General features: G+C 26.9%; 1 protein-coding gene across 1 annotated transcript in view; it reads left to right on the top strand.

Moving 5' to 3' along the window:
* Nucleotides 1-25,864, top strand: part of LOC101240095 (fibrillin-1) — a 119,736-nt gene that overhangs the window by 9,816 nt on the left and 84,056 nt on the right. The window contains exons 2-3 of the mRNA XM_065787986.1: nt 14,187-14,310; nt 21,027-21,152. Of these exons, the coding sequence (XP_065644058.1) occupies nt 14,187-14,310; nt 21,027-21,152 (250 nt within the window). The remainder of the gene's footprint in view (nt 1-14,186; nt 14,311-21,026; nt 21,153-25,864) is intronic.

Raw genomic sequence — 25,864 nt, 5'->3', positions numbered from 1 at the left:
AAGTTTGGTGAACAAGATAATGAAATATATTTTACTTTTATGGGACACCGGGTTTACAATTTATATGACAGTGTTCATTTACTGAAAAACATTAGAAATAATTTATTAAATTCAAAACGGTTTGTGTTTCCACCTTTTGATTTTATTGAGTTTGATGATATTATTCATGTTGAAGCTGGAGAAATTTCTTGGAGTTTATTGCATAATGTTTATGAGAAAGATGAATTGTTACCTGCTAACTTAAAAAAAGCTTTCAAATTGTCTGCCCAAACTTTACATCCAGGAAACAACAAACAAAGTGTTCCTTTAGCTTTAAATATTTTTGATGAAACCACCTCTGCTGCAATCATCAGCTATTTTCCAAACGAAACTGCAGCTGCTGGATTTCTAAGGCTTATTAATGTTTGGTGGACTATTTCTAATTCAAAGGTAATGTTTAATACAAACAATAGGATTGGTAATGCAGCTATTCCAGGTGACAAAAAGTCACAATTTTTTCGAGTTTTTGCAACATGGATTAATGAATGGAAAAACTTGCAGTTTCAAAGATGTAATAAGTATAGTTTATCTGCTCAAACAACTAATGCATTAATTACAACACTGAAGGGTACTGCAAGTCTGATTGAAGATTTATTTTCAGAAGGATATAAATATGTTTTAACTAGGAGGTTTCAAACTGATCCATTAAAAAGACATTTCAGTAAATATCGACAAATGAGCGGTGGAAGATTTTTAGTCAGTTTACGTGAAGTTCAAAGCTCTGAAAAGATATTATGCATGAAATCCTTAATTAAAGCCAATATCAATTGTTGGACGAGCAATCTTAAACTTGATACAAAAATTGACAAAAATGAACTTTTAATAAAATTGGAAAAATATAGCAATGAAATTCAAGAGAATGAGCTTTGTCATGGCTCTTACGAAGTTGCAATCAATATATCTGGTTACATCACGAAAAAGATTGGGGATAAATATAACTGTTTTAACTGTCTGAAATCATTAAGTTTCAATAAAGTCTCAACAGAATATCTGGAAATTCTTTCACGTGGTGGTTTAACAAAACCTTGCAAAGAATTAGCTAACTATGTTTGTAATGGGTTTATAATTCTGGACACTGTAAAGAAAATTTTATTAAAGTATTCCCATGATATAAAAAATGCATCCTTGCTAGCGCTAGAAAAATATCAACCAAGTGATAGTGATTTTATGTGTATAGAACATGAGGAATGGGGAAGGCATTTGGTAAACACAATTATTACCAACATATATTTTAACAATGAGCAACAAATTAAAAATGGAAACATTAGAAAAAATGAAGTTGCTGTCTTTAAAGTTCGACAAACCAAAAAAGACAAATGAATAAACCCATAACAACATAGTATACATATATAATGTATATTGTTTTTTTGAGAAACAAAAGAAACTTGACTTGATTAATCTTTTTGTAATATATGTAAATGCTTTCACTAAATGTGTACATTTAAAAATTATGCTAGTTTTACTAACATTTTTGTTAATTTTAGTTGTTTGAACTAATAATTTTAAGACTAAGATTTTGTAGATTAAAATTGATGGCTAAAATTGATAGTTCATTCGGCTTAATGCAATCATGATTTATTATTAGCTAACTGTTTTAGTGTTTGAAGGTTAAGAATTTTGGTAATAGTAATAATTATAGCTAAGAGCAAATTATTTAAATATTAATGTCTTTATAGAATTACCTTCAGGTTTTGATTCAAAAGCTAAAAACCTAAAATCGGCCCACTAATTTTTTGCGTTCAAGGCAACAAATCCGGCCGTGTTATATAGTAGGCCATGTATATATCTATATACATATATATATATATATATATATATATACATATATATATATATATATATATATATATATATATATATATATATATATATATATATATATATATATATTATATATTGGAAGTTTATTTTTATCAATTTTGTTTTATTGACATGTATGCACGCAAAAAAAAGGTAAGTGAAAAAAGATTTTTTATTTAAAAAAAAAAATTTTAAACCTTGCGCCAACAGACGCCATCTTTTACAAATTTCTAAATTTTTACTGCAAATTAAAAATCCGCAGACCTGGTTGTGCTACAGAGATGTATAAGAAATATTTCATGGTTAAAAATGTCTATTTCATGTCTTGAAAAGTTGTGTTCGTATCTTTATTGGATCATCTTTCGCCAGATACATTTTCAAATTTACGTAAAAATAGCGCGCTCAATCAAAGATCTAAAATGTGTCGATTATGGCGCAAAGTGTTGTGACTGCCATATAAATCTAAAAAAACTTATACAAACTTCCTTAGAATGTGTACAATTTGAAATATACGTATTTTAAAATTTGAAACATACGTATTTTAATTTTTAATTACAGTAGAAGCCAAGTTCCCAGGCCGCATTATATAAGAGTAAGGCCCCTTCTTCAGCATTATATTTAATACACGGTATCGGTATTAACCAATGTTTTACTAATAATATTGGAATTATTTAGAATTAAAATTTCAATTTTCTATTTACTAAATGGAAGTGGTAGCAAAAAAATTTAAAAGGAAGAGGGGGGATTAGAAAGCTATGTGATTCTTATTATCTAGAGGAGTATTTAAAATTTATAATTTGTCTTTGTAACTGAGCATAAGGTAAGAACGTTTTTGAAAAAATGTATTTAAATAAAAAAGTTAAACAGGTTTCCAAGTTGTTGAGCCTCATTCTCGACCCACTATGTCTCTTAAACTTAAATAAACTCTTACAGTATCAATACTACTACAAGATCAATACCAGCTTTCAATACCGCTTGCATTAGATATGGGCAACCCAATTTTATTAAATCACTCTCTCTCGTAGATGAGATTAAGCTTCTCTGTTAGTGGTACCAAGGTAGGCGACTGAACAGCTGTTCAGCAGCCTTCTTGTATACTGCATTAGTTCGAGAAACGGTTCATCAATTTTGCTATTGAATAGGAGCAACTTTTAAAGGTTTTTTTTCACGATATGTCATAAACAACGCTTTCTAAACGGACTTTACAGTTCTTTTGGCCGCATCGCTGATAACCACCACAATTTTTTAAAAAAACTTAAAAAGTTATGAAGTCAGGATTAACTTTGCATGCGGAAGAAGGAAATAAAAGCCATTTGATCTGCTGCTCATTACGTTCCAGTATGTTAAAATCAACCCAATCTACGTAATCTGCAATGTTAGGTGGCACTTTGAAACGAAAAAAGTTTTTCTTAATTCTAATAGACCCAAAATTATTTTTTCTTTTAAAATTATAGATTTTGGGTTAAGGTTATTGCAACATGTTGCAATAACCTCAGCTCAAATTCTAAACAGCCAAAAACTGTTGCCACACACTTTTAAAGGAATTCTCTTTTTGCGAGATACCTTAAGTGTTGTTGAAAAAATACTTGTAAAGATTTCACCGAAACGAAAACATTTGCTTCGAAACAATAATGAGAACATCGAGATAAAACAAGACTCTGAACCATTCAAAAAGCCAAAGAAACTTTCCACAAAAAGATTTGTTTTTTTATTATTTATATTACTACTTATTGATTATTAGGAATCACTCTTGCAACTTTGGGACGAATGTATGAAAGAAAAACTTGACTATGAGACGAAAGCAAGAATCATTGGTTGCAAGAGCCAGATAGAATCCTTTTGGTTCTTTTTCATGACGTCAACCTCTTTAATTTTTACGCCATGACTGATAACTGTTCAAAGTCTCTTTAATTAACAAAGATACCAACATCTTTGTCAATTAAAGAAATCATTCCCACTACCAGTGGGAAAAAATGCAAGTTCAATCAAGCGCAGAAGTGATAAGCGCAGGATTGATGAGCGCAGGAGTGATAAGCGCAGGTGTGATAAGCGCAGGAGTGATAAGTGCAGGAGTGATAAGCGGAGTGAGTTTGAAACATTTACTGTAAAAGACCTTAATTAGATTTTTTATTACATTTTTGCAATTTTTTCAGTATTTGAAAAAAATCTCCAAACAAAATTTTTATTCAAAAGTTGGAGCAACAAAAACTTTTTTTGAAACCACATAAACATTTGAATTCAAGATAAGTATTTAACTTTTGCCTCCCCAGTTTTATTGTGCGCCGTGGCCCATGTAGTATATGATCTTAGCCATGAACCATGCGTGATGAGCTGCATCGGGCTTATGAATGTGGATCGGTTTAATTTCTGAATTCAAGAATAAAAGGAATAAATCGGCTAGTTCAAGATAATTAGCTCTCTTATTTTGACGTTATATTTTAAGATTATAGTCTGTTATTTATTTTCGTCATACGTATTTTAATTTTTCTTTTTGCCTTAAAAACTTTTAATTTAAAAAAACCTGACAATTCTTAAAAATTCTAGTTTTGATAATTATCATTGCCTGATTCTTTCATTGCCTGTTTTTCTAACCAAGATTCACGGTTAGATTGTCACTGATACACAATTAATTTTTTTTTTTTTTTTTGAAAGCTTGACCGTGGCTTTTTAACGCTTCAAAAACGCGCTGAAATAACTCGACAAAAGAATGGATATTTTTCATTCTTTTGTCGGTTTTTTTCATTAAAATTTTTCATTGAAATTTTTATTGAAAATTATAAACAAGTTTAAAACAATAAAAAAAAAAATCCTAACAAAGAAGAAATTAAAAAAAAAAAAAATCCTTACGAAGGAGAAATTAAAAAAAACAAAAAACTAAAAGCTACAGCTCTATAAAAAAAGTAAACTAATATAAAACTGAAAAACTAAAACTCCAGTTAAAAAAACTATTTAACTATGCTTTGTTGGCATCAACTTTGACTAAATTGACTAAAAGTCGACTAGTCGATAGTCGAAAGTAGTCGACTTTAAAAAATCGATTTCCGACTACGACTATGGACTTCTTACTAATCGACTAAAAGTCGATTTAGTCGAGTAAAAATCTTAAAATCCTTATATCTTTATCCTTATGTACTGTTGAACCTATAACCTAGTTTTTTATTCACTCTCTTAAAGTTTTATCTAATTCATAGCATGTTAGCATTGTTTATACCTAATTAAACTTTCGATTATGTTTTTCATTCATTTTGTTTTTTCCGGTTTTCCATTTGCATTTTCAGAACCGAAGTTATTAAAACAGTTGGCAGAAGCACATGCAAATCTCACCATTTTAAAAACTATGATATAGCTAAAGCAGAGCCGTGACAAGGCATCCCCAATCCCAATCCCCAATCGGGGGAGGAGGCAGCGAATTTAGGAGGCTCATTTGCAAATTGAGGGGCCTATTTGCAAATGTAAGTAGCTCTTTTTTTTAGTAATACCTAATGGAAAAATTTTAAAGATTTGGGGGTCCTTATGATAGGTGTTTTTCTTTTTATGGGGTGGGGTAGTGTGGGGTGGGGGAGGACCTGGACCCAGTAACCACGGCACTGAGCTAAAGCTACTAATTCAAATTCTTTTTGAACGAAGGCCCAAATATCTGCTTTTGTTTACAGTTAAAATTTCTAACAAAGTTACCATTATAACTTCTTTTTCTACAAGCTGATAATTTTAGACCCAGGCCTATATGTCTGAATTTGCTAATAATCAACGATCTTATAGAAGAGAGAGAGAGGGGGGGGATGTGTCTGTTTTTTTTGCTGACTAAGGCCAACTCCAGTGTCCAAATTTGTCGACCAAAGGTGTCTCTCTGAAGGAAGGTGGTTAGACACCACCTTCCTTCAGAGAGACACCCTCCCTGTGCACTAATTACGTTTTGTTTAAATAGTTTAAATAGAAAGTAAACAAGGTTAAAGTTTCTTGGATATATTTATATTTATATATAAATAAATCCAAGAAACTTTAACCTTGTTTATATATTATATTTATGATTATTAATTTTTTGTTATTATATACGATGAAAAGAAGTCATCAAAAAATTAACAACAAATCTAAACAAACCAAAAATGTAAAGTTGCATTTTTAGAACATTTTTTAATGAATTAAATTTCGTTGAGCCGAAATTTTGTTTTTTTGGTAAAATGTTTGGGTGAAATGCCCATATGTTGGTTTTGGTATTAAACACATGAAGTTTTTGTTTATTTTGGTTTCGGCGTTTTTCTTGTTTTGGTCGATCACTACTCGGTGTAGTTAAGGCAATTTTAAAATATTATAGCATCTATATGATATGTTGTTGAATACGACATATTTGCGCCAAATAATCAGGTCTGTAAATTATGAAAAGACAAAAAAAGTTAAAATGATAAATTTTGCAGTATCACAAAATATAAATGTTTGTAGCTAAAAAACCCAGATCAAAGGTTTTTTTAAAAAAAAAAAAAAAAAGCCTTCTTAAAATCACAATCGCTTGTCAAAATTTGAATAAGATTTTAAATAAATACGTTTTTAAGGTAAAATAAACATCATAGTTTAATAATATGATCTGTTCTAATCGTTTATTGGCAACTTTTCTTAATTATAACCTCTTCTTTGGACGGAATTCTAGTATTTTTTACGAAAATTGATAGAAATATCGTATTATATATATATAGTTATATATCGTATTATATATAGTTATATACTATATATAGTTAATATACGTCAGAGACGATTAGATCGAGGATCTATTGTAGGTTAAGACATTTTTTAAAAAATGCAAAAATGATCTAAAGACTCCAAAATGGTGTTCTTTAGATTAACTATTAGAATAGTAAAAAGGTTTTAGATTTATTCAAAAAAAAGAAAAGTTTCTTTAAATATTTAAAAAACCTAAAGCAAAAAAAGAATTATAACATCTAAAACTCTTGTTTGGAAATAGTACGCTGATAAAATCATGCTTATTTCGTAAAATAGAATTCACCGAGTACTCGTCACATTTGTAAGAAAGACGGCGCTAACTAATTTATTTAACTTCCGCGGTGCTCTATAAAAAAAAAAAAAAAGTCCAGTTCACTTTCAAAATGCGGAAGAGAAATTTTTTTATTACAGAGCGCTGTAATAATTAGGGATGTACCGAAGCTGATATTTGGCCGAAGCCAAAGCTTCGGCCGAAGTTACTTTGCCGAAGCCGAAGCTTCAGCAAAAGTCATATGCACTTTAAAGCGCAATACCTTTCACCACCACGATTTGGATAATCAAGCTGTTTTTGAAATTATATAATAATGTTTTAGGCTTGTATGCTTTGGCCTACAAGCCCATTTTAGGAAAATTATAAAACTAAAGCACAATTATAAAAAGTTAAAACAATTTTCGAGAGTGAAATTTAGATTCTTTACTTTATATCTAGCAGGTATAGACTACAAATCACTCCGCAGTCTGCAATAAATGGCTTAGACATTTACTGATTCTTAAGATAATCTAGGGTCAATACTTTGAAAGAGTTCACAAAAATGTAAACATATGTAAAAATAGTTATTATTTTAATTTGAACATAAAATTTGGTACTTCTGTTAAATTTTGTTAAAAAAAATGAATCAGTCGAACTACGAAGTCTATTATTTACTTAATGATAAATTATTCAATGAAAGTAGGCATATAATAGTTTAAAAATGCAATCTGTTTTCCATCCTCTGGTAATAGTCTGTTTCTTTTTGCTTCAAATATGCTTCCAGTTGTGCTAAATAGGCGTTCACTTTTTACGGATGAAGGAGGCGCACACAAAACTTTCTTTGAAAATTTTGACAAATCCAACTTTAAGTATCTTTATCAGAGCAAGTGTTACGGTATGCACCCCACCACTTATAAGGGCATTCATTCTTTGGCAGTAATGGAAGGTTAAAGTAGAAGTTGACTTCATCGGTGCTGATACATAAAATATAAGTGATAATGTTAGGTTTATATTTTAAAAGTATTAATCTTTAAACAACTAAACAAATTAAAAGAAGACTCTTATTTGTCTTTTGAACTATAAAGAATAAAGAACGGAGATAAAAAAAATTGCTTATTGGCAAATTATAAGAAATTTTGGGCATAGGTAATCAAAAATATTTCATAAAATTAAAAAAAGTAACATGAAATATAGAAATTGAAATATAATTCCATTTAATTTATATATTTAATGTATAAGCAACACGCAGATCACAAGTAGATTCTTTTTTCTTACCATTTTTCTTTGACTGTTTGAGTTTTTCCCATTGAACTTATGCTTCTTTTTCTTTTTCCCCGTCCGTCAGAACTTTCTGAATTTTGTAGGGCATACTCATTTGCACCGAATTGGTGGAAGAAGCTATATATGTCCATGCTCATTAGTTGTTTTTTTTTTAATGAAGAACCATGGTCATAAAAATCTGAGTCGGACTCATGAAGTTTAGATTCTGAAAATGAATTTAATGATCCTTCTGAGTCTGATCCACTTTCTCTTGCTACACTGAAGTCAATTTCTTTGCTTGTTGTAAATGAGACTCAGAACAAAATTGGTCGAACTCTAGATAGAGTATTTCTTTAAACCTATTGTAATTCGTTTCTTCAACAAACTTTAACTTGAAACGAGGTTCAAGCATCATTGCAACTTTCAAATTAACATTATCCTTGTATTTTTGAAAACGACAATTAAAATCTTTCCTAAGTTCATAAACAACAGTTTTAATTTCAGTTGCCGTGTCGCAAGCATAATCAAGAAACTTTTCCATTGCATAGATAAATGGTATAATCTCTGATGTACATGCAGTTTCTTTACTCATTTCTTTTGTAGCACTTTCGAAGTGTTTTAATATGCATACAAGCATTTCACCAAGTTGCCATTGATTTTCCGTAGGATTCTTTGCATTTGTTTGAGTTCTGGTAATGCAATACAATGCAATAGCTTTTTTCTGCTCAATGAATCTCTCAAGCATATAGTATGTTGAATTCCATCTTGTGGAAACATCTTGAAATATTTTGTGTTTGTTTTAATTGACTTTGAATTTCCTTTAGTTTAGTCACAGCACTGGATGAGTGGTGGAAATGTCCTGCTAATGCTTGAAAAACAGCAATTGCATCACTTGTTGTATCTTGTTCTCTAAAGATCTTTTACTGAATACAAAGTTGTAAAGTATGTATCAGACATGATAGATGCTTATCGCCCAAATTGGACTCTTTAATGGCAGCCATTACATTGGCTGCATTATCAGTTAAAACTGCATAAATCTTTTCATGGGGAATTTCCCATGTTTGTAGCGCTTCATTTATGCATTTGCTTATGTTGTGCCCTGTGTGCGACTCAGGGAAGTGTGTAACTTGTAAGATGACATGGTTAACTATAAATTCGTGGGTCACAAATCTAGCAGTTAAACTGTAATACGATTGAATTGTGTGCTGACAGGTCCAACCTTCACAAGTTAAACTTAAAAAGTCTGCTTGATCCAGCTCATATTTTACTTTGGCTTTTATGGTTTCATACATCAGCGGAATGACTTTCGTGGAGAAATGCTTTTGACTAGGTATTGTATATTTTGGAGCGAAATTCTTTAAAAGTCTAGTAAAACCTTTATCTTCAACAATGCAGTATGGTTGCATGTCTGAGCATATCATTTATCCAATAAGCTTGGTAATAACTTGAGCCTTTGGATTGTCAAGTTGCCACAATTCTTTTCTTTGCAAAATCTACCGCAGAGAGACCTGTAACAAATTCAACGAATAAAAATTATTATTTAGTAACTAACAATGACCAGTGACGGGTCTAAGTGATAGAAGTTTGTATCATTCCCCCCTCATTTTGACAAGACTTGCCCCCATCCCGTCACAACATCTTGATTTCTGAATAGTAAATGAATTTAGTTACAGTTATCTGAGTTACCTGTTTGGATGCTCTTTGAAAAGAAGGTATTGAGTTATTAGACACATGTGAGCATCCCTGCGTTTCATATGTGGCTGTGCTGGTAAGGATTTGCACTGATTAAACAGAGCTTGTTTTATCTGAGCATATTGTTTGAGTAGTGCAAAATTGTTTTATAGACTTTTGATTTGGATCTGGTGAAGATTTGTGGTTAACAGTCCTCGTCTGAGAAAGCATCATGCTATGTATGTTGGGATGCATTTTTTTCAGATGGTTTTGTAAATTTGTTGTTGACATGTTGTGTGCTTCTTTACTTCCTCTAGACAAAATCTTCTTGCAAAGTATGCAGATTGCTTTGCCAACATCCTCATCACTCACTTTGAAATAATTCCATATAGGATTTTTACGTAGCGATGAGGTAGCCATAATGCGCTAATGGATAACTAAAAATTATCATAGCAATTCTGAAAATTGAAATATGAAGTTTAATTAGTTTCTTACCTTTAATAATATTTACTGAAATAAACAATATTCATATTCAAATTAAAAAATAATTTGAAATAGTAAATAGCCAATTAACCTCTATTAATATAGGTTAATTGGCTATGAAGGAAAAGTATATTTACTTTTACTAATGATCCAGCGTACAAAATCAAAAATCAAACGCAATTGATTTAAATTTCAATTGAGTTTTTCTGCGCATTAATAATTTTTATTACTAAGGTCGAGTGATCATAATTTTATTTGATTTAAATTAGGAACAAATTTTAGCTGAAGAAAATATTAGGGTTATTAAATTTAATGAAATAAAGTTTACCATAACGTAACAGTTTAAATCAGTTTTTATTTAGTGAATATAAAAATCAAAATAAAAAATCTATGTGTTTTAACTAAAGTAACTTTTCCGTTTTTTGCCACCCTAAACAACTTGTCGCCCTTGTGTTGCGCACAACCTTGCCACAACCCAAAACCCGGAGCTGGTTTCATTTTTATCATATGGTTTGTCACAATATACTGTGACATAACAAAAAATATTTTTACGTAATTAAAGATTCCAGGCCATAGCTTAGAAACTTAAAAACTTTCGCCGAAGCCAATAATTCGGCTAAAAAAAACCTGGCTTCGGCCGCAGCCGAAGCCAGTGCAGAAGCCGAAGCCGTAGCTTCGGTCCATCCCTAATAACAATAACAAAAAAAAAATTTAAAGTAAAATTTTTATGAAGTTTTGAAAAAAAAAAAAAAAAAAAATCCATAGCAATAAATCTTTAATACAGTATTAAAAATATTACACAGTTCTTAAACTACGTAAATAAGTTCTATATAAAATTGATACTAATTTCTATTTAAGAAATAAGTTTTATTTTTTAAAGCACTTATTTACATGTGATGCAAATTTCTGTATTGCCTCCTAAAATAATGGTTTTAAGATTCTGTTTAGTCTATAAACATTTAATAACTGGCTTTACAGCACACCTTGAATTTCCGAATCTCTGACTCACATCAAGTTCAGGGTAAAATTTGTTTAATCTAACATGAATTCTGTACAGTGGGATCAAGCACTTATGTACAAAATCAAACCTCTCAATTTCGCTTTTAGTGATCCCTGAAGTTTTATTAGAATTATTTGTGTAAAATAAAAATTAGATTATAAAGTTATATCTTCATATATATCCTCTGTATGGATTAATCTTATTTGATCAAAAAGATTTCTAATTTCGGTTCCATTTTTTAAAATCATTTTGGTGCTGGACTATCCATTTTAGCAAAACAATTTTTGACTGTCAACCAGCTTTGACTTTTCTTTGCATAGACTTTGCTATGCGTATTTGATTTTGTTTTGTTAAGGGTTTATCTGATTGGTATATTTGATGAAAAATAAATAAAAATAAATTTCATCAAAAGTATCTTTTCCTTTCAATAAATTACAAATCTTTCCATAAATACAGATCACAAAATAAAAAAAAGTTCTTTGAAAATTTATGAGAAATTACTCATAAGTTTTTGAAAAACTATTTTTGATTTATTATACCTTGAGCCTCAAAAAACATTACTGTAGTGTACATATTATTGTATAAAATTTATTGACAAATATAAGTTTATTTAAGAATAGTAAAAAAATATTTTATTAACTCGGTGCTCTCATGTTTGGGGCAGTTGCACAATAATACATATTCTTATTGATGAAACACAGTGTTGAATGCTTTTCTACTATTACACACACACACACACACATACACACACACACACACACACACACACACACACACACACACACACACACTCACCCGCACACATATATATGTATATATACATATATATATGTAAATATATGTATATATATGTATGTATATATATGTATATATATATGTATATATATATATATATATATATATGTATATATATATATATGTATATATATATATGTATATATATATATATATATATATATATATATATATATATATATATATATATATATATATATATATTTACTCAAGACCCTTAAAAACTTGACAGGTCCCTAATATTTTGAAAAGAAAAGTTTTTCTAAAGTATGTCAACCTGGTACTCAAAAGAAGCAAAATTATATAAAAACTTCAAAAATAATAATCCATTTACATAAAAATATTTTATTCAGATATAATTGCCTAAAAACTACTGTTTTTAAGATAAAAATAAAAAAAGTCAATATTTTTAAGTTATTTTAAAATTATTTTTTTAAACATGTTTTTTATGTAAATTGATTATAATTTTTAAAGTTTTTATATAATATCACTTCTTTTGAGTACCAGGTTGACATACTTTAAAAAAACTTTTTTTTTCAAAAAAGTTGTTTATTGAACCACCCTAATATATATATATATATATATATATATATATATATATATATATATATATATATATATATATATATATATATATATATATATATATATATATATATATATATATGTATATATATATATATATATTATATATATATATATATATATATATATATATATATATATATATATGTAAATTATGTTAGTGTACTTTACAAATAGAGTGCTCAATGTTCTTAAAGAACAGAGCAATAATAAATTAGTAAAAAACACTTATCTAAAAAGTTAGAGAAGTGTTTTCTACTAATATATATATATATATATATATATATATATATATATATATATATATATATATATATATATATATATATATATGTATATATATATATATATATATATATATATATATATATATATATATATATATATATATATATATATATATGTATATATATATATATGTATATATATATATATGTATATATATATATATATATATATATATATATATATATATATATATATATATATATATATATATATATATATATATGATGTTTGAGATTTCTAGAACATCCAAACAAACATTTACATATTTTTAAACTTATTTCAAATAAGGATACTTTACGAATAATTGAGATGATTGGGGGCTGGCAACAACAAAAAATTAAAATTTATTGATATATGTAAATATATAAGCCTATCAAAAAACAAAATAGCTACCTAATTGTGCAGTTTTGTCATAAATCTTTTCATAATCAATTTCTTTTATGTCTGAACCTCTGTTTAAAATAATTTCTTATATGTTATGGTTAGTACTCTCAGGTGCATTATACAAGAAAGGAGGGGGTTTTAATAAGGGAATAGTTATGAAGGATAAAACTGTGCATCTACAACCTCTGAATTATATTTACTCCATCAGAGTATATAAGTAGCCATGGTAACATATTAGTCCTAGTATTGAAACCATTTTAGATAAATGCAACTATTTCTGCTTATAAAATGACATTTCAATGTCTAGTTTAAATGAGAAATGATACCAATGCAAATTTAAGTTTTAAAAACCTAAAATTTTGACTTTTTTCTTTGCATATCATAAGTTAGTTACTTAAAACTTCATAACTTAGTAGAATTGTTTGAATTGGATAATTTTTCCACCTCAAAAGTACTATATGGAAGTTTTTTAATAATTCATTACATTCCACTAATCCATTTAAAAATTTTGTCTTCTTAACAAAACTATCAAACAATAAAAATAACCAAAATGTTACGTATGAAAATAGTATATAATATAGTATGAAAATGTTTTTATAATAACCAGGAGATTTTTTTAGATGGTTGTGTAAAACTTAATAAAAATATTTTGTAATTTTTTTATATACCTCTTAATTAAACTTAAGGAATTAAACTTTGAATCTAAAAAATTAAATATACTTTTTTATTGCATGCGCATTTTTTTTTTATTGCATGCGCATTATTTTATTGCATGCGCATTATTTTATTGCATGCGCATTATTTTATTGCATGCGCATTTTTTTTCTAAAAAATTAAATATACTTTTTTATTGCATGCGCATTTTTTTTTTTTTTTTACACATGCATTATTTAAACTAATAATGCCTTTTCTTTTTAGATATGCTGTAAAACCTTTATTTCGATAATATGCTCTATATCACTCACTAATGCATTACTGAATGATACTATCACTGACAATGCCACAATGGTATGTCCACCAATTCTTAATAAAGCTGTTCAAGGTAAATGGTTTAAAAAAAAAATAAACAAATACCCTATATTTATATTATAAATAAATATAAATATAGAGTATTTGTTTATAGCAAATATTTATTTAGCAAATATTCTATAGTTATTTAAATTATCAATGTAAAACATCATACAAAACATTTATGAACAAGGATCAAGGTATTTTGTAAAATCAAATTTAATTTTTTTTTTGTGGTTTAAAAAATTTTCTTTTTTCTTACAACTTATAACAACACAATAACTTGAATTAAATTTAAATTAAAAAAAAAACAGTGAAATACCAAGAAGCCAAAATAGTTATCAAACTTGATGCACTTTTTACTGAAGTGGAATACAAAGAATTTGCTAAATCTTCAGATAAAGTGGAATACAAAGAATTTGCTAAATCTTCAGATAAAGAAGAAGCATTTTTTGAAAGGAAAATTGATATGTCTTCATTAAAATTAAAAGTAACATTGAATTCATTTGAAAGTGTCAATGTTTTTGAAATAGAAAAGACTTGCAATTAAATAAGGTAGTAATCATAAATCTTAAAACCCATAATCCTTAAATAATAAGTTTCATCTCTTTCTCTTTTCTACACTACCATGGTTGCTGCTCAAAGGAGCTATGATCTCTAGTTCCATCATCTTTATCATCTCTAGTTCCATCATCTTCATCATCTCTAGTTCCATCATCTTTATCATCTCTAGTTCCATCATCTTTATCATCTCTAGTTCCATCATCTTTATCATCTCTAGTTCCATCATCTTTATCATCTCTAGTTCCATCATCTTTATCATCTCTAGTTCCATCATCTTTATCATCTCTAGTTCCATCATCTTTATCATCTCTAGTTCCATCAAAGAAAACTTATTACTGCTTGAATTGTCATTCATTAAAGTCTCTTTCTTTACCTATATCTGTCCATGCAAGCTCTAAAAACTTTTATTCGCCTAGTTTTTTTCCCTACACTTCAACCCTTTGGAACTCTCTCCCATCTTCATGTTTCCCTGACATACAACCTTCATTTTTTTAAGTCTTCTGTCAACCATTTCCTTGCTCTATAACTCTATTCTTTTTTTCTAGTAACTCCCAACTTAATAGTGGTTGCTTGCAATCTTGTTGGGAGTAAATCAGAATGAACAAAAAAAAAAAAAAATACTATAGGCAATGATATTGAATTATTCAGTTGCCTATCTAGAAAAAATATTTCATTTTAAATGGAGGATGTACCAGAAAATGTTTAACACACAAATGACAATTTTCAAGTATTACAAAGAACATGATAAATTCTGCTTTAAATCATTTTTTATTGGTTCAAACAAGTAGTAGCAGATATTTGTACATTAGTTAATAAAAATCTTGCATTTAGAGGTTTAAAAGAATCTTTAAAAAGAACATATTAATAAAATATGATCATATTGGTTCTGGAAAAAGTTTATACTTCTCCAAAACAGCGATGAGCTCATTTCATTAACGATGAAAAGGTTCTAGAAGCCTTAGTAGTAGGTGTAAAAAAAATAATAAGACTTTGCAATTTCTGTTGATTCCACCCCCAATGTATAATACACAGATCAAATTTTTTCTTCAAAGATATTGATATGATGGAGCCTGTGAAAAGATTTTTACATTTTATCTGTATTGAGGATCACACTGGCACAGATTTAGCTGGTAAGACAGTTGATTTTTTAGTAAATAAAGCTAGATTGAAATATATAGGATGCAGATCTCAATTGTAAGATGAAGCTTCTATCATGAATTTGCCCATTTATAATTGCTTCTAACATGTCTGTAAAGTATAAGAAAATGAGATCAATATTCCATGTTGTTTTGTAAGCATGTCTGTATTTCTGTCAAAATGCAAAGAAAAATATAGCCATGAAAAAACCTCTAACTGATTTGAACTTTGTACTTTTAGATTACAACTTAGCAGTTTATTGGGCTGCAAACGTGTAGATGGTATTAAAACATAATTTTGTTCAATTTATATGAAATTTAAAAAAGAACACAAGATATTTGGAAAATCCTTAGTCTCATTTTTGAGTATTGACATGGAGTGGCATCTAAAATGTTGCAAAAAGGTTCTGTTGCTCTTTTTCTTGAATAGCAGCTGCGTTAGTTTATCATTGTTAAGGTTAACCACGATCGTTTAGCTTTTACTGAATTAGGCTTGGACAGGAATGGCCTGCAATTTTCAAGTTATATAGAGAAAAAGTTATATCTTTTCTATACAACTTGACCATGGTGGTTTTGATGTTTAAACAAACAAAATGCTATAAAAAATTCTTACTTTAAGAATAACTTTTAATTGTTGATCTTTTCTAAAGTTTTTATTATACGCAAAGGTTTTGAATAAAATAAAAAGTTATTTTTAGTTATTGTTTCAAAGGATAAGTTTTAAAGTATTTTGAACGCAATTAAAAACGTAACAAAAAGTAATTTTCTATTCAAGTTTGAATTTTTTGAGTTTTATTTTAGTGCTTATATATTTCTTTTTTTCATAAGAAATTCTTTTTTCATTATTTTTAAAATTTCTTCCTAGTTTAAGTTTTTCTAGCATTTCTTTTTTCAGCCCATTTCTAAAATGTTTTAAAACTATCAAAACATCTAAACAATCATAGTCAAGTTGTCAAAAAATAAAATCATTTGCGTGGTCAGCAATAGCGCTCAATCGTACACTATTTTTGTCCAATCCTGCTGAATGGGAAACACGAGATCAAAAAGTTTATAATCAAATTATATTCACATTTCAGTATGTTCTTTTCACAAGGTTTTAGAAAAGCAAAATTTGTGCTAATAATTTTCATTTCAAAAAAACTTTTTATTAACGTTAATTTAAATTTAAACTGTATGTATAAAAATGTATATAAATGTATATATAAATATATATATATATATATATATATATATATATATATATATATATATATATATATGATATATATATATAATGTATATAAATATATATATATATATATATGATTATATATATATATATATATATAAATATATATATGAATATATATATATATATATATATATATATATATATATATATATATATATATATATATATATATGAATATATATATATATATACTGACAAATAGCCTAACTTGCAGCGGAGTGCTGCTAAAATTACTGAGGGTATATATATATAAATTTGTAATTTTTATGTTTGTAAAAAAAATTAATTTAGAAGACAGGAAAAAGTTTAAAAAACATTTTATAAAAATTAATTGATAGATTACCCTAACCAAACTCTCAGTCAATGTAGCAGCACTCCTGGGATGTTCTACCTATTTGTCAGTAGATGTAGCAGCACTCCTTGTATGTTCTATTTATTTGTCAGTCGGTGTATGTAAACAGTAAAAAAAAAAAAAAATAATAAAATTCAGAATGTTTTTGTTTTTTAATTAAATGTATGCATATATATATATATATATATCTATATATATATATCTATATATCTATATATATATATCTATATATATATATATATATATATATATATATATATATATATATATATATATATATATATAATATATATATATATATATATATATATATATATAAATAAATTAGTAAAAAACACTTATTTAACTTTTATATTCTACTTTAAGTTTCACCATTGCTGGATCATCAGGAAGAGTCTTCCTTAAAGTAGAAGATAAAAGTTAGATAAGTGTTTTTTACTAATTTATTTATTATTGCTCTGTTCTTTAAGAACATTGAGCACTCTATTTGTAAAATACACTAACATAATTTACATATATATATATATATATATATATATATATATATATATATATATATATATATATATATATATATATAAATATATATATATATGTATATATATATATATATATATATATATATATATATATATATATATATATGTATATATATATATGTATATATATATATATATATATATATATATATATATATATATATATATATATATATATATATGTATATATATATGTATATATATATATATATATATATATATATATATATATATATATATATATATATATGTATATATATATATACCAGGGATGCGGAGTCCCAAAAAGGACTCCGCATTTGAAAGTCACAAAAAGATTACTTTATCCTAGTTTTTGGTATCCAGGAGCTGTAAAAATATAAATAAGTTTATGGACTACTAATAGGAAAAAAATTAAGACTTTTAGGTTAGAGGAACAATTGTATTTTGAATCCGGAGTCCATAGGTATAATAGGGGCATGGACTCCGGGCTTAGAAACAATAAGTTTCAAGTCATTAAATCTTATTAATTTTTTTTATTATAGCAGATAATAAGTCAACAAACATGTTTAGAGCTTCTGGACACTACAGACTTGGAAAAAGTAGAGATATAAAGCCGGAGTCCTTTTGGGACTCTGCATCCCTGATATATACACATATAAATGTATAAATATATATATATATATATATATATATATATATATATATATATATATATATATATATATATATATATATATATATATATATATATATATATATATATATATATATATATATATATATAAGTTAAAGTTAGTAAAAACACTTATCTAATTTTTGATTACTTCAACACTGTGTTATTATTTTTTTTGGTATTTAACTGAAGGCCTTGGGTGTCTCTTTTTTTTTAGCAATGATGTTGAGAACTAAACTAAAAAAAAAATGTTTTGGTTGTATATGAAAAGCCAGCCAAAAAACACATAAAATGGCTTCAAAGCAAAGGATTAATGGATGAAATTGTAAGCATGAACTTAGATGACTTTGTAACAAAGAGATCAAAATATGTCTTTGAAATGCTTGAAATAAATTGTACATTTATGAAGGAACATTGCCCAGACACACTGAGCACAATAACAGAATACCAAGAAGCGCATAAAATTGTTAATTCTATGAAAGTTGTAAATGGCACAGGCCAAAGAGGGATGAAACTTGTTTCAGATTACACTAAATATTGAATCACAATTGCAATATATTTTACCAACCATGGAAGAACATCAACGTCAAACTTCAGATATGTGAAAGTCCACAATTGTGATTGCATTACTGAAAGCAAGTAAACAATCAACAAGTGAACAATCTGAATAACATTGATTAAAATCATATAAATAACACTAAATTTTTTAAATTTTTTTTTAATGTAAACTCACCTCTTAAGGCTGAGAAGGCCACTACAGATGAGGCTACTTAATTGTGATTACAACCCTCTCTCAACTCTATAACTCCAAAACACAAACCTTTGACGAACAAGGCCACTGCGCGACAAAACAAGTTGAGTGCAGTCCTACCAGAGATGTGATGGGGATCAAACTTGGAACCTTTAAATAAAATAATTAAAACTTTGTATTAGAAAAAAATTACAATATATTTTTTTTTGTTTTCCTTTGACCCTTAAATCTGATAATATCAAGTTCATTGAGCAACCCCTAGATATAAAAATATCTTAATAATATTTTGCATGGTTTAATTTAAAAAGTTAAAAGAAATGCAATAAAGGGTTGAGAGTCCAGTTTGAAGCACTTTGATTTTTTTTTGTCACCTAATATACACTATATATAAGGCAAGATTTTTTTGTATTCTTTCAATTTATATTACCTATTTTTTTCTATTCTTATTTTTTGTCCGTTTTTATTTATACATAGTTAAATGAAACATTTTATGATAAAAATACTTTTTTTTAATTTATTTTTTTATTTTTATTTAAATATATATTATATTTCATATTTTCATTCATTTTTTTACAAAAACAAATATTTATAGAAATACAACAATATTTAAATAAAAATGCAGCCCTAGTCTAGCCTAGCCCTGTCTTAACCCAAGTTCTTAATTGACTACCTATTTGTCAGCGATGCATTTAGTTTATAACTTTTATATTACTTTCTATCAATATAAAAGGTGCAAAGAAAAAACATTAAAAAGAAAACACAAAAATGTTCTCTTTTATTTTTTATCTCCACAGTTACACATTTTTTCATAAACTTGTCCCACCAAGTGGAGCTCGGAACTATAGTATATAAATATATATGTGTGTGTGTGTGTGTGTGTGTGTGTGTGTGTGTATAAATGCATATATATATATATATATATATATATATATATATATATATATATATATATATATATATATATAGGGTTCCCATTCTCCTCTTTTTTGTGTAGGAGAGCGCAGCGCTAAACTAATTAAAATTGAAGTTTTCACAGCGTTCTCCTACAGAAAAAAGAGGAGAATGGGAACCCTATATATATATATATATTTTTTTTTTTTTTTTTTTTTTTTTTGTTACTTTACCTCCCCAAGGCCCAGAAGGCCACTACAGATGAGGAGGTTACTTAATTGTGGTTATAACCCTCTCTCAACTCTATAACTCCGAAACACAAACCTTGACGAACAAGGCCGCTGCGCGGAGAAACAAGTTGAGCGCGGTACTACCAGGGACGTGGTGGGGATCGAACTCGGAACCTCTCGCTTATGAAGCGAGCGCACTACCACTACACCACTACCGCATATATATATATATATATATATATATATATATATATATATAAACTTGACTTATATATATATATATATATATATAAACTTGACTTATTATATATATATATATATATATATATATATATATATATATATATAAACTTGACTTATTATATATATATAAACTTGGCTTTTTTTTTTATTTTATCAAGGTGGGTTTATTAATCGTATTGTAGCATGTTCCTTTAATAAACAAAATTGCAGCTATCAAATATCTGGTTTTAACAAAAGTATAGATTTTCCATCTGCAAGACTTCCTAACACTTCTTTTGCTTCAAGTAAGTTTTAAGTATATAAACTTTGTTGAAGATTTATTTAAACTTTTATATTAGTTGATGCTATATTTTTTTATTATATATACTTATTTTAATATATATATGTGTATATATATATATATATATATATATATATATATATATATATACATATATATATATATATATATATATATATATATATATATATATATATATATATATATATATATATATATATATATATATATATATATATATATATATATATATATGTTTGTGTGTGTATGTGTGTGTATTTATAAATATATCTATATACAAGCAAAAAAGTAACAAAAACAAAATAACAATAATCAAAAAATGAAACAATGAAATTCATTTTTTGATTATTGTTATTTTCAATGGTGTTACGACTTTGAAATAATTTGACTATTGACTTAATCGATGTTTTTAAGTCAACTAAAATCAACTAATTTTTTTTTTAAACTGAGTAAAAGTCAATTTAGTCAGAATATTTGAATTTTTTTTTATTTTAATCATTTAATGTTGCTTGACAATTTAATTTTTTGGCGCTATAAAATAAATAGAACTTTAAGAGAGTAAACAAAAAACTAGGTTGTATGGGTATCTGCCCAGGACTAACTGTCCCTTTTTGCCTCCCCCTCTCAGAGCCCCTGGTGGTATGTATTACTTTTATAATGCATGTTGTTATAACAAAAGTGTGTATTTTTTTTTTTTTGTTTTTAATTAATCTATTAGGTTAATTTTAATCAAATAAACAAACAAATCAAAGAAGAAATTACAAAAGAAAATAAAACAAAAGAAAAAAAAACAAACATTTTATGTCTTGGTTTAACAAAACACATTGTTTAGCTAAATCTGGTTTAGATCTTTTTTGCTGTTCTCCCATAATTTTCTGCAGCACTTGAAAATAGCTTTTCAGAAGGTGTTGATGAGCAGTTATACAAAAGAGAATCTTTACTATCTTTGCGAAACAAGAAAATTGTAATAAATTACTGTTATAAAATTTAAGGGGACATGATATTTTTATTTTCATTTATAAATAGTTAATAGTTTTGTTGTCTATTGATAACGAATCTTCTGATGACAAAATAAACATCTCTAGGCTTGACAACTCAAGACTTGTTGGTGTGAGCTGCAATTTATAGCTCAATTGAACAATTGAACAATGAGCTTTTTTAATACAAGCAATTTTCTTTGTTTTGTTTGATATAAATTTAAAAGTACAAATTCGAGGACCTAAATATGAGTTGCTAAAATTGTCTTTGAATTTTTTTATATCAAGATTCGTAATTATATGATTATTGTATGGTTTACTTTTAAAGTTAGGAAAATAATTACTTAACTTATAAATGGCCAGGGTTGCAAAAAAACCGGTTTTTTTGAAAAAAATCAAAATCCATAGGTTTTTTTAAAAAAACCAAAAAAACCATGGTTTTTTTGGTTAAAATTAGGTTTTTATTAAATAATGCCGTATTTAGTTATCCTTTTAAATTAAAAAAAGTATAATGCATTTTATTTGAGTAAACTATATTTTTTATAAATATTACTGTAATATTTCATCAAAATTATTCAATACATCATTGTTTAATGTTCTATATATAAATACAAGCTTTGCTGCTTTTTTTATCCCCAATTGGTTTCTTAACTTAGAATGAACAAGGGCAAAAGTTGAAAAATTCTTTTGATTCCAGCACTAGAAGCTGGTGCATTTAATAAACCTTCAATGTCCATTATGTTACAATCAACAATTTTTAGAGATTTCCACCATTCTATTGGTGATACATTTTTTAAAACAGATTCACTATACAAATAGCTTTTATCGAATGGAGCAGATTTGGCTTTTAATTTGAATATTATTGATAACAAATTCTTGAACTCTTTATCTGCGAAACTCATGGCAGCTTCATTTTCATTTTCAGAAAGATTACATCCAAAATATCTAGAATCTCTTGTGTTTGCCAGGAAATGAGCATCACTGATAGCCTGAAGTTATCTAGATTTAATTTTTTTTTTTTCGTTTGTTAAAAATGATAAACTGTTTATCAAATCTTTAAAAATTTCAACAGTGTCACTTATTTTTGTTTGATTTCTTTGCAACTTATCTAGAGCTACTGCTATTGGTTTTAATATTTTTAATAAATCTTCTGTGTTTCGCTTTATCTGTATATCTTACTTTTTTACCAATCATGGGATCTAAGTCTTTATTTTTTTCAAACATAGTGAAAATGATGCTCCAGTTGTTGACATATTTTTCAAGTGAATCACATACTGAATTCCAGCGAGTTTCAGTAGGAAGTGGCAATTTTGTTCCTCCATTTAATTTATAAATTGCTCCAGCTTTATGATTATTTCTTATATATTTTATTATTTGTGTAACATTTGCTCACATTTTCAATGTTAAGATCATTTGCTAAAAGATTCAGTATATGAGCAGCACACCCATAAGTTATGATAATATCTCTTTCAGATGACAGTACTTGTCTCATTGATTTCATATTAGCTGCATTATCAGTCACAAAGCTTATTACTGTGCATCCAAATTTACATCTTACAGAATCTATTGCTTCTTTTGCTAAATGTGTAAGATATTCACCAGTATGTGAATGACCAGAAGTGTTGATTGTTTCTACTAAAATGTTAATTTTATCTGTAATTACAGAGATGCAAACTAAAGGTTCATTATGCTCATTACTCCAGCCATCAAAAGACATGGCTACAATTTTCCCATTCAATACATTACATTTTTCAATTTCTTCTGCGTAAACCCTATCTAATATTTCTCCTCCAATTTGAGTTCTATTAGGTAGAGTGTATCCTGGATAAAGCATATTGATAAATTTTTTATTTTTTATATATAAAAGTCTTTGTATTCAACTGTTCTGAAGCTAGAGTTTGTATTGTATATAAATCTACCAAGTTGCTTTATTTGATCTATCAAGATCAAATAAATCTTTCTCTTTGAGGCTTGATTGTGTGAAAAACTTATCAATTTTCAAATATTTATCAGCTGTATATATGTATGTATATATATATATATATATATATATATATATATATATATATATATATATATATATATATATATATATATATATATATATATGTATATATATATATATATGTATATATATATATGTATATATATATATGTATATATATATATTTATATATATATATATATATATATATATATATATATATATATATATATATATATATATACACACACACACACTCACATATATATATATATATATATACACACACACTCACATATATATACACATATATATATCATTAAGAAAACTTCCTGATGAAATAAGTTCATCAGGAAGCAATGCTTCTTGATGAACCTAATGAAGGAGAAAAAGCCTGTGGAAGAAAACAGATAAATAAGTGTTGTTACTAATTTATTACTGCTCTGTTCTATAAGAACACTGAGGACTCTATTCTATGAAAAAACAGAAAAAAAAATCATGAATTTAAAAAAAATATCTATATTTAAGATTATTTTATTTGTTATATTTGTTAACAAAACCCTGTTAAAAAACTAAAGTTTTCTGTTTTAAGTTCAAATCTTTTTTTAAAAAACATTAATTTGGTTTAAACCAACATTTTTTTAATTGGTTTAAACCATGGTTAAAACCAATGGTTTAAACCATTTGGTTAAAATCATGCAACCCTGTAAATGGCCCATAATATAATTGAACAAGTGAAATATCTGCTCAAAATTTTCGTAAAATTGTGTATTGGCTCTAATAAATCAATTAACTCTCCAATGATTTCCAGTTTTCCAAAAACAAATCTTTATTATCTTTGTTCTCTACCTTGATTATAACATCTTTAATTAATTTGCTAAGTTTAGAAACAGACTGCAACATTAAAAAGGTTGAATTCCACCAATTGGGCATGTCTTGTTTAAATTTGTTAATTGAATATTTATCTTATAGACAGTCAACTTTTATATTATTCAAGTCAACACAACTAACTAGCTGAGCAGAAAGCTTATTAATATGTTTAAGTAAGTTAACCAGTTTCCTACATTTCTTTAAAATTATGAAGTCGCAATAGTTTTTTTCAGTTGATGGCTCATTCTCTTTTACAAGAACATCTTTAACAATTAAATTTGATATATGTCAAAAACAAGGTATGTACAGTTTATTAATTAGATATTCTAAACAATATTTGGTATTCACTGAAGTGCCACTACTTTTTGAAAGTGTTTTTTCATTTATTTTCCATTCATTTAGAATTCTTGATTTGCTCGATTTGATCCTTTAAATGTAGGCTAGTATAAGCTTTTGGACTATGCTTTAATACAATGCAAATTGATTTCAAACGAAAATTTTGATCAACAAAGTGTGTAATAGTGATACGAATGCGAGATGTAAAAATGTGAGGCTTGTGATGTCCATCTATTTGTTGTTGGATGGTAAAATTCAGCTTTTTTTAAAAGGTTATTTATTAACCTTTTCTTTAAATGATTCCAATTTAAGAACTACTTTTAGTGAGCAATTTGTTATCAAACGAAGCAAACATTTTCTTAAAATACTCATTATCAACAATTGACAGGGGTTGGCCTTTTTGAAGAACAAAGTTAAACAAAGGCTCCTCTAAATCTCTATATTTGTGAAAACTTGAACAATATAGGTGAGAGTTGCGAATGCAGCTTTGATAGATACATGACCAGTTGTTAAACATCCAAGTTTAGA

Source organism: Hydra vulgaris, chromosome 01 (genome assembly GCF_038396675.1).
Source record: "Hydra vulgaris chromosome 01, alternate assembly HydraT2T_AEP".
Lineage (NCBI taxonomy): Eukaryota > Metazoa > Cnidaria > Hydrozoa > Anthoathecata > Hydridae > Hydra > Hydra vulgaris.
Note: the sequence above shows the minus strand (reverse complement) of the source record. Positions and strands in the feature narration are given on the sequence as shown.